This window comes from Caretta caretta, chromosome 28 (assembly GCF_965140235.1).
Source record: "Caretta caretta isolate rCarCar2 chromosome 28, rCarCar1.hap1, whole genome shotgun sequence".
NCBI classification, from domain to species: Eukaryota; Metazoa; Chordata; order Testudines; family Cheloniidae; genus Caretta; species Caretta caretta.
This window is the reverse complement of record NC_134233.1, coordinates 877,800-888,233: the sequence shown is the minus strand read 5'-3', so window position 1 is coordinate 888,233 and position 10,434 is coordinate 877,800. Positions and strand designations below refer to the sequence as shown.

Genomic DNA, 10,434 nt, shown 5'->3' with positions numbered 1-10,434 from the left:
GTCGGCAATAAACCTGGCCGGGTGCCTTCGTCCCTGAACGGATCTTATGGTCATTGGGAAGTTCGATCAAGGTCTGTGCAGGGCTAGGCCGACACACACATGCAGCCAAACATCGATCAACCTCTAATCACACCTGCTAACCCAAATGCGCTGGTGAATAGAGTTGGCACAAAACTTGCACTAACCCAGGTCAATTAAAGATCGACATCAAGAAGCTCATCTGAACGCACCAAAGCCACGGGATAAAGCATTACAGTGAACGTAGAACACTACCAGCGAGGGAGACAAATATTTCACAGTGGGCTCGTCAGTCCGGGACAGGCAGGCACTGGCTGGCTCAGTGGGGCAGGGAATGGGGCACAGAGCCAGAGGTTACTGCCTCTCTGATGCCCACCCCTTGATCTCTTCCAGCTGATCCTGGTCGGTGCTTGAGCAGCCAGGGCCAGGCTGGTTCTCCACAGTCTCTCCTGCTTTGCTGGCCCAGCATCTGGAACCCGGTCGGACCGGTCCCTGCGACGTCCCCAGGCTTGTTCCTCGCTGTGTTAATTAGCCGAGCGACTCCCATTCCTGAAGGAAGCCTCGTTTCACCGCCGGGCCGGGCCTGGGGCAGGATCATCGTCAGCCAGCCTCTAACGACGCCCGCCAGGTGGCCGAGGTTGGCTCAGGGGTGTCACACGCGTTCCAGGCATCTGGGGTGTCTCTCCCCATGGCATGGGACGCGGCTGCAATCCTCCCAGGTGTCTGTCACGGCCTCTGGTCCAGCCCCAGCCCTGCTCCCGGCTCTCCCCACCGGTCCTGGCTCTCATTCACCTTAACCGCTCCCAGCACCACTCAACCCCTTCTGCGCCCGTCCCCCCGCAGAGCGGTCGCCTCCCTGCGTCCATTCAGGAGGCCCTCGTGGGGGGTTGGCTCACTGTGCCCGGCCCCGTGGGGCCCTGGCTGCGACAGATGGGGCACTTCACTGCCCGGAGCGGCGGTTTCAAGGCCACGCGGTGCAACGGTAGGAAAACTTGCAAGAAAATCCCTGCGTGGCGTCAACCAGGCTGTTCCTCTGCGTGCGAGCAAGTGCTGAGGCTTGGGAGAACTGCTGCGTGGCTCTTAGTGAGTTTGGTGATGCAGCCGCCTTTTGGAGGAAGCCCTTGCTGCCAGGAGGCCAGATTTCTCCTCGGGCCGGGGCTGGGGGGCCGAGTTGCTCCCTGGGAAGCGGGCGCTGGTGTCCGGGTGAGATTTCCGATGGAGGGGAATGGCCTTAGGCCCTGTTCCAGGGCAGGGTCTAGAGGGTGAAATACACCAGTTTGGAGCAGAAAGGGGGTAATATTTGCTCCCTGCGTCGATACTTAGAGACGAGGATCAAGCCACCGCTTAGCCGTCCCTTTGTTATGGTGAGAGACAGCAGCCAGTGCCGGGTGCCCCAGAGGGAATGAACCGAACAGGGAATCATCCAGTGATCCATCATCCCCTGTCACCCATCCCCAGCTCCTGGCAAACACAGGCTAGGGACACCATCCTGGTAATAGCCATCTTTGGCTTGTGATCCACACCGCTCAGATCCAGTGGCCCGGTCTCTTCCTTATTCCCCTCTCCTCTGATTCTTTGGGTCATCTGCAAACTTTCTCCGGAGTGGTTTTATGTTTTCTTCTGGCTCTTCGAAAGCTGTCGGGCCAGGAACCAAGCCTTGCGGGCCCCCACTGGGAACACCCCGGCTCGCAATGATGGCCCATTTCCGATTCCGTTTGGAGATCCATCAGTTAGCCAGTTTTGAATCCATTTCCTCTGTTCATTCAAGGCCACTCTAGGTTCTCAATCTGAACGCCGTGAGGCACCCAGTCACACTCCTCCCAGCCATCTCTGTTCATTACCGCAACGCTATTATCTTGATCACCCAATTTTATAATTACTCCAACAAAAAGCCCCAAAATAGCAGGAGGGGCTCCACTTTCCACCTACTCCTGCGGAGCGGTATTCACTGCATTACGCTCGCTTAATTCTTGATTAATTGAGTCCAGCTGCTCCATTATCTCACCCAGGAACTATGGCAGACGAAGAGGCCTATAATTATAACGAATGATGCTGATATCTGCGTTTACTGGGTGTTTCTGAGAAATGGGAAGGGTGGGGCAGCCGCCAGCCAACAGGAGAGAGAATATGTCAGGAGTGCAGAACGCAGGGATTGCGGCAATTTCAATGGGAACCAGCGGCATGACTCAATTTCCCCACTTTAGTATGCATCGCCACCCGGCGGGTGCAAGGGAGTGAAGTGCCCTCCGGGAGGGAGACATCAGTGGATGTCACCCTGAACGGCTGCCTGGCTCTGGGAATGACCCCAGAGGTGCAGAGACACTGAACCCGTAATGGGCGGTAGGAGTGCGGGGCAGGGCGTGAGCAGACGGGCTTTGAAACCCTGATGGTGCCCTGGGCGCGGCCACAATTTAACACTTGTCACTGATGGTGAATCCGCCGTGACTCTGGGGGACAAGCCCCCTTCACCGTTAGACATTTTGCATTTTGTTTCCAGCCCGAATTCGCCTGGTTCCAACCCTCGGCCCGGGTGGGAGCTGCCTCTGCCAGTCTGAGGAGCCCGTTGTGAACATTCGCTCCCCGCGCCGGCCCTCACAGCCCGGGATCAGTCACCCCTTCGCCGCCGCGCCGTGCAGCTAATTGAGCTCCTGGAGTCTCTCACTCGAAGGCAGGGTTTTGAATCCTTCTCGCGGCTCTTCTCTGACCCCCCTCCGATGTACTCGCCCCCCGGCGGGTCGCCTCTCTGCCCGACGCGAGACTCCCGCTGACGCAGGCCAGGGTCGCATTCGCCCCTTTGCTCACAGCGTCGCGCCGGGAGCTCACGTTCCGCTGATTACCCACCACGCGCCCCCCAAATCTGCTTCAGAGCCGCTGCGCCCCCGGAGAGACTCCCCCGGCCCCTGTGTAGGGCTGACGCGCTTCGTTCCTTGTTGTGTACGTTGACATTTAGCTGCATTCAAACCACAGTATGGGGCTGTGACCCACATCGCTCTGAACCGGGGACAGGGCCTCTTCCTCATTTCCCACTCCTTATTTCCTACAGTGATGTAACGGCATAGTGGTGGGAGCGGTGGGATACCACGTCTGAACTGGCAAGAGTGGGGTCAGCGGTGGGATCCTGGTGCCGTAATGGCATAGTGGTGGGAGCGGTGGGATACTATGTCCCAAGAGGTAACCGTGGGATGCTGGCACCGTAAAGGCACCCTGGTGTCAGCGGAGACAGTTGCATCGTTTGGCATGAGGTCAGAGGTGTTGTCACATGACGTATTTGCTTTGGGTGTTTCCGAGACTCGGGCCGATCAGCAGAGCCCTGGGTGGGTGGCGGCAGGAACCTTGCGCCATGCGCCCTGGGGAAGCCGGGGGCAGGATTAACCTAATGATAGCCTTGAACCTGAGCGAAGAGAAGGTGAGGCCGGCCCCTTTGCACTGCCCACACAGGCCGGAACCCAGCCCAGCCCACCCTCCCCCGGTATAAAACACCCCTGCCCCGTGCCAGGAGCTGCACATCTGCTGCGGGCTTCCTTCACTCACCTGCCCAGCCATGGATACCTCCCTGCATGCTACGCTCGGCCTTGTGCTCGTCTGCTGCCTCTGGGGCGCGTGGGCCCAGACCAAGATCGAAGTTACCAATGGAGGAATATGGGGCAAGTGGGGCGAGGAAGAGACCTGCCCCAACAAGAGCTTCGCCATTGGGTTCTCCATGAAGGTAAAGATTCACACCCACCAGCCCGGCTCCCCCTTACCCCACTCCCTGCCCCATTCACCCTCCTCATATCCACTGCTCCCTTCCCCAGCCCGGCTCCCCCTACCCCACAGCCCTCAACCCCTCTGCCCAATTTCCCCCTTTCCCCATGCCCCTCTGACCCCCATCTCCTTGTACTGAAGTGATGGGGGACCAGTCTCTAATGCCCAGGCTTGTTGCCCCCCACCCCCTATTGCAGGTGGAGCTGCCCCAGCTCTCTGGGGACGACACGGCACTAAATGGGATCCGGCTGCTCTGCTCCAACGGCAGAACCATCCAGTCCAACGTGGGGCCGTGAGTACCGTGGGGAGGAGCCCAACGGAGGGTGCGGGCAGGTGGCTGAGGGGGCACCGGGCGCCGTGCACACGAGTGGAATACGGGTGTCACCAAGAGAGCTGGGGTGGGTGGTGGGTTAGCAGTGGCAGAGATGGGAGGGTGGCATCAACGGTGGGACATTGGTGTCAGCAGTGGGTTAGCGGCGGCAGGGGAGGGATCGTGGTGGTGACGGAGGGTTAGCGGCGGCAGGGGAGGGATCGTGGTGGTGACGGAGGGTTAGCGGCGGGAGGGGAGGGATCGTGGTGGTGACGGAGGGTTAGCGAGGGCAGGGGAGGGATCGTGGTGGTGACGGAGGGTTAGCGGGGGCAGGGAAGGGATCGTGGTGGTGACGGAGGGTAAGCGGCGGCAGGGGAGGGATCGTGGTGGTGACGGAGGGTTAGCGGCGGGAGGGGAGGGATCGTGGTGGTGACGGAGGGTTAGCGGTGGCAGGGGAGGGATCGTGGTGGTGACGGAGGGTTAGCGGCGGCAGGGGAGGGATCGTGGTGGTGACGGAGGGTTAGCGGCGGCAGGGGTGGGATCGTGGTGGTGACGGAGGGTTAGCGGGGGCAGGGGAGGGATCGTGGTGGTGACGGAGGGTTAGCGGCGGCAGGGGAGGGATCGTGGTGGTGACGGAGGGTTAGCGGCGGGAGGGGAGGGATCGTGGTGGTGACGGAGGGTTAGCGGCGGGAGGGGAGGGATCGTGGTGGTGACGGAGGGTTAGCGGCGGCAGGGGAGGGATCGTGGTGGTGACGGAGGGTGAGCGGCGGCAGGGGAGGGATCGCGGTGGTGACGGAGGGTGAGCGGCGGGAGGGGAGGGATCGCGGTGGTGACGGAGGGTTAGCGGCGGCAGGGGAGGGATCGTGGTGGTGACGGAGGGTTAGCGGCGGGATGGGAGGGATCGTGGTGGTGACGGAGGGTTAGCGGTGGGAGGGGAGGGATCGTGGTGGTGACGGAGGGTTAGCGAGGGCAGGGGAGGGATCGTGGTGGTGACGGAGGGTTAGCGGCGGCAGGGGAGGGATCGTGGTGGTGACGGAGGGTTAGCGGTGGCAGGGGAGGGATCGTGGTGGTGACGGAGGGTTAGCGGCGGCAGGGGTGGGATCGTGGTGGTGACGGAGGGTTAGCGGAGGGAGGGGAGGGATCGTGGTGGTGACGGAGGGTTAGCGGCGGCAGGGGTGGGATCGTGGTGGTGACGGAGGGTGAGCGGCGGCAGGGGAGGGATCGTGGTGGTGACGGAGGGTTAGCGGGGGCAGGGGAGGGATCGTGGTGGTGACGGAGGGTTAGCGGCGGGAGGGGAGGGATCGTGGTGGTGACGGAGAGTAAGCGGCGGCAGGGGTGGGATCGTGGTGGTGACGGAGGGTTAGCGGCGGCAGGGGAGGGATCGTGGTGGTGACGGAGGGTTAGCGGGGGCAGGGGAGGGATCGTGGTGGTGACGGAGGGTTAGCGGTGGCAGGGGTGGGATCGTGGTGGTGACGGAGGGTTAGCGGCGGGAGGGGAGGGATCGTGGTGGTGACGGAGGGTTAGCGGCGGCAGGGGTGGGATCGTGGTGGTGACGGAGGGTAAGCGGCGGCAGGGGAGGGATCGTGGTGGTGACGGAGGGTTAGCGGCGGGAGGGGTGGGATCGTGGTGGTGACGGAGGGTTAGCGGCGGCAGGGGAGGGATCGTGGTGGTGACGGAGGGTTAGCGGCGGGAGGGGTGGGATCGTGGTGGTGACGGAGGGTTAGCGGCGGGAGGGGAGGGATCGTGGTGGTGACGGAGGGTTAGCGAGGGCAGGGGAGGGATCGTGGTGGTGACGGAGGGTTAGCGGGGGCAGGGGAGGGATCGTGGTGGTGACGGAGGGTTAGCGGCGGGAGGGGTGGGATCGCGGTGGTGACGGAGGGTGAGCGGCGGCAGGGGAGGGATCGTGGTGGTGACGGAGGGTTAGCGGCGGGAGGGGTGGGATCGTGGTGGTGACGGAGGGTTAGCGGCGGCAGGGGAGGGATCGTGGTGGTGACGGAGGGTTAGCGGCGGGAGGGGAGGGATCGTGGTGGTGACGGAGGGTTAGCGAGGGCAGGGGAGGGATCGTGGTGGTGACGGAGGGTTAGCGGGGGCAGGGGAGGGATCGTGGTGGTGACGGAGGGTTAGCGGCGGGAGGGGTGGGATCGCGGTGGTGACGGAGGGTGAGCGGCGGCAGGGGAGGGATCGTGGTGGTGACGGAGGGTTAGCGGGGGCAGGGGAGGGATCGTGGTGGTGACGGAGGGTTAGCGGGGGCAGGGGAGGGATCGTGGTGGTGACGGAGGGTTAGCGGCGGCAGGGGAGGGATCGTGGTTGTGACGGAGGGTTAGCGGCGGGAGGGGAGGGATCGTGGTGGTGACGGAGGGTTAGCGGTGGCAGGGGAGGGATCGTGGTGGTGACGGAGGGTTAGCGGCTGGAGGGGAGGGATCGTGGTGGTGACGGAGGGTTAGCGGCTGGAGGGGTGGGATCGTGGTGGTGACGGAGGGTTAGCGGCGGCAGGGGAGGGATCGTGGTGGTGACGGAGGGTTAGCGGGGGCAGGGGAGGGATCGTGGTGCTGACGGAGGGTTAGCGGCGGCAGGGGAGGGATCGTGGTGGCGACGGAGGGTTAGCGGCGGGAGGGGAGGGATCGTGGTGGTGACGGAGGGTTAGCGGTGGCAGGGGAGGGATCGTGGTGGTGACGGAGGGTTAGCGGTGGCAGCGGTGGGATCGTGGTGGTGACGGAGGGTTAGTGGCGGGAGGGGAGGGATCGTGGTGGTGACGGAGGGTTAGCGGCGGGAGGGGAGGGATCGTGGTGGTGACGGAGGGTGAGCGGGGGCAGGGGAGGGATCGCGGTGGTGACGGAGGGTTAGCGGGGGCAGGGGAGGGATCGTGGTGGTGACGGAGGGTTAGCGGCGGGAGGGGAGGGATCGTGGTGGTGACGGAGGGTTAGCGGTGGCAGCGGTGGGATCGTGGTGGTGACGGAGGGTTAGCGGGGGCAGGGGAGGGATCGTGGTGGTGATGGAGGGTTAGCGGGGGCAGGGGTGGGATCGCGGTGGTGACGGAGGGTTAGCGGCGGGAGGGGAGGGATCGTGGTGGTGACGGAGGGTTAGCGGCTGGAGGGGAGGGATCGTGGTGGTGACGGAGGGTTAGCGGTGGGAGGGGAGGGATCGTGGTGGTGACGGAGGGTGAGCGGCGGGATGGGAGGGATCGTGGTGGTGACGGAGGGTTAGCGGCGGCAGGGGAGGGATCGTGGTGGTGACGGAGGGTTAGCGGCGGCAGGGGAGGGATCGTGGTGGTGACGGAGGGTGAGCGGCGGCAGGGGAGGGATCGTGGTGGTGACGGAGGGTTAGCGGCGGGAGGGGAGGGATCATGGTGGTGACGGAGGGTTAGCGGCGGGAGGGGAGGGATCGTGGTGGTGACGGAGGGTTAGCGAGGGCAGGGGAGGGATCGTGGTGGTGACGGAGGGTTAGCGGCGGGAGGGGTGGGATCGTGGTGGTGACGGAGGGTTAGCGAGGGCAGGGGAGGGATCGTGGTGGTGACGGAGGGTTAGCGGGGGCAGGGGTGGGATCGTGGTGGTGACGGAGGGTTAGCGGGGGCAGGGGAGGGATCGTGGTGGTGACGGAGGGTTAGCGGCGGGAGGGGAGGGATCGTGGTGGTGACGGAGGGTTAGCGGGGGCAGGGGAGGGATCGTGGTGGTGACGGAGGGTTAGCGGGGGCAGGGGAGGGATCGTGGTTGTGACGGAGGGTTAGCGGCGGGAGGGGAGGGATCGTGGTGGTGACGGAGGGTTAGCGGCGGCAGGGGAGGGATCGTGGTGGTGACGGAGGGTTAGCGGGGGCAGGGGAGGGATCGTGGTGGTGACGGAGGGTTAGCGGGGGCAGGGGAGGGATCGTGGTGGTGACGGAGGGTTAGCGGGGGCAGGGGAGGGATCGTGGTGGTGACGGAGGGTTAGCGGCGGCAGGGGAGGGATCGTGGTGGTGACGGAGGGTTAGCGGCGGGAGGGGAGGGATCGTGGTGGTGACGGAGGGTTAGCGGGGGCAGGGGTGGGATCGTGGTGGTGACGGAGGGTTAGCGGCGGCAGGGGAGGGATCGTGGTGGTGACGGAGGGTTAGCGGCTGGAGGGGTGGGATCGTGGTGGTGACGGAGGGTTAGCGGCGGCAGGGGAGGGATCGTGGTGGTGACGGAGGGTTAGCGGTGGCAGCGGTGGGATCGTGGTGGTGACGGAGGGTTAGCGGCGGCAGGGGAGGGATCGTGGTGGTGACGGAGGGTTAGCGGCGGCAGGGGAGGGATCGTGGTGGCGACGGAGGGTTAGCGGCGGGAGGGGAGGGATCGTGGTGGTGACGGAGGGTTAGCGGGGGCAGGGGAGGGATCGTGGTGCTGACGGAGGGTTAGCGGCGGCAGGGGAGGGATCGTGGTGGTGACGGAGGGTTAGCGGCGGCAGGGGTGGGATCGTGGTGGTGACGGAGGGTTAGCGGCGGGAGGGGAGGGATCGTGGTGGTGACGGAGGGTTAGCGGCGGGAGGGGTGGGATCGTGGTGGTGACGGAGGGTTAGCGGCGGGAGGGGAGGGATCGTGGTGGTGACGGAGGGTTAGCGGCGGGAGGGGAGGGATCGTGGTGGTGACGGAGGGTTAGCGGCGGCAGGGGAGGGATCGTGGTGGTGACGGAGGGTTAGCGGCGGCAGGGGTGGGATCGTGGGGGTGACGGAGGGTTAGCGGCGGCAGGGGAGGGATCGTGGTGGTGACGGAGGGTTAGCGGCGGCAGGGGAGGGATCGTGGTGGTGACGGAGGGTTAGCGGCGGCAGGGGTGGGATCGTGGGGGTGACGGAGGGTTAGCGGCGGCAGGGGAGGGATCGTGGTGGTGACGGAGGGTGAGCGGCGGGAGGGGAGGGATCGTGGTGGTGACGGAGGGTTAGCGGCGGCAGGGGAGGGATCGTGGTGGTGACGGAGGGTTAGCGGCGGGAGGGGAGGGATCGTGGTGCTGACGGAGGGTTAGCGGCGGCAGGGGTGGGATCGTGGTGGCGACGGAGGGTTAGCGGCGGCAGGGGTGGGATCGTGGTGGTGACGGAGGGTTAGCGGCGGCAGGGGAGGGATCGTGGTGGTGACGGAGGGTTAGCGGCGGGAGGGGAGGGATCGTGGTGCTGACGGAGGGTTAGCGGCAGCAGGGGTGGGATCGCGGTGGTGACGGAGGGTTAGCGGCGGCAGGGGAGGGATCGTGGTGGTGACGGAGGGTAAGCGGCGGCAGGGGAGGGATCGTGGTGGTGACGGAGGGTTAGCGGCGGCAGGGGAGGGATCCTGGTGGTGATGGAGGGTTCGTGGTGTCAGTAGTGGGATACTAGGGCAGCAGGCTCCCAGCCCAGAGCGGCAGAGGGGTGGCGGGAAAGCAGCACCCCCTGTGGCCTGTACCCAGCTGACCCCTTCTCTCCTCCCAGGTGGGGCTTCTGGAGCCCCGTGATGAAATGCCCCTCAGGGCAGCGCCTAACCCAGTTCCGGCTGCGGGTGGAGTCGTGCCAGGGCCTCAAGGACGACACGGCCGCCGACAACATCGAGTTCGTCTGCACGGGTGGGGTGGAGCTGAAGGGGCACGGGCGGTGCTGGGGCAAGTGGGGCCCCCAGAGCCGCTCCTGCGGCCAGCGGGGCATCTGCACCATCGCCACCAAGGTGGAGGCCCCCCAGGGCAAGGGGGACGACACGGCCCTGAACAACGTCTACTTCAAATGCTGCAGGCCCTAAACCCTGCCCCCCCCGCTTCATTTCGACTGGTGGCCCCAGGTCTGGTGGGCGCTGACTGCTCCCCACTGCCCCCCCTTACCCCTGCTACTCCCACTCCCCGCCTTCCCCCACGAACCCTGCTCCCAGCTGCTGCCCCGCCAGCCCCTGTGTGCGACCCCCCCAATAAACAACGTACTTGGGACCCGAGCGGAACGGCCTCTGCCTCTCATTGGCCGGACGCAGCCCTCGCCAAAGGGCCCCCAGCTAAGGTGGGGGGGCAGAGGGTGGGAATTGGATGGGGGGGTGTAACGAGGCTGGTTCTGGCGGGACCCCACGAAGAGGCAGTCCCCACCATTCGGGACACATTGCTTCGAGCAGGGCAGTCACCGCCCCAGGCTGGGGGTTTCCCACCTCTAAGGCAAACCCAACCAGACAGGCAGAGAGGACTTCGGTCTCACCCCGCTGGCTAACCACACGTCACACAAGCAATTCCCTCGGACACCCCAGTTTCCCAGTATCCCCACCAGGGCCCCTCGTTATGGGGACAGATGGTTATGAAAACCAAAAACCCCAGTAAAAGAACAAAGGTTCCCTCGACCCCCAAAGGACCAAGCCCCAGACCCGGGTCAATGTACAGATCAGATCTTACCCGCAAATCACGCTGTGGCCAACCCTTTAGCAT

The 10,434-nt window shown here is 65.0% G+C and overlaps 1 protein-coding gene across 1 annotated transcript; it reads left to right on the top strand.

The window, feature by feature from the left end:
• Positions 1-3,540: 3,540 nt before the first annotated feature.
• LOC125628527 (vitelline membrane outer layer protein 1-like) lies at positions 3,541-9,949 on the top strand. The gene is made up of 3 exons (XM_048833560.2): positions 3,541-3,724; positions 3,960-4,054; positions 9,473-9,949. Exons 1-3 carry the CDS (start codon positions 3,560-3,562, stop codon positions 9,771-9,773), a joined length of 561 nt encoding a protein of 186 aa, XP_048689517.2. The 5' UTR covers positions 3,541-3,559; the 3' UTR covers positions 9,774-9,949.
• The last annotated feature ends 485 nt before the right edge of the window (positions 9,950-10,434 follow it).

Coding starts and splice junctions, on each gene's coding strand:
- LOC125628527 (XM_048833560.2), top strand. CDS start 3,560: ATGGATACCTCCCTGCATGCTACGCTCGGCCTTGTGCTCGTCTGCTGC. Junction 3,725..3,959: donor CCATTGGGTTCTCCATGAAG/GTAAAGATTCAC, acceptor CCCCTATTGCAG/GTGGAGCTGCCCCAGCTCTC. Junction 4,055..9,472: donor ATCCAGTCCAACGTGGGGCC/GTGAGTACCGTG, acceptor CTCTCCTCCCAG/GTGGGGCTTCTGGAGCCCCG.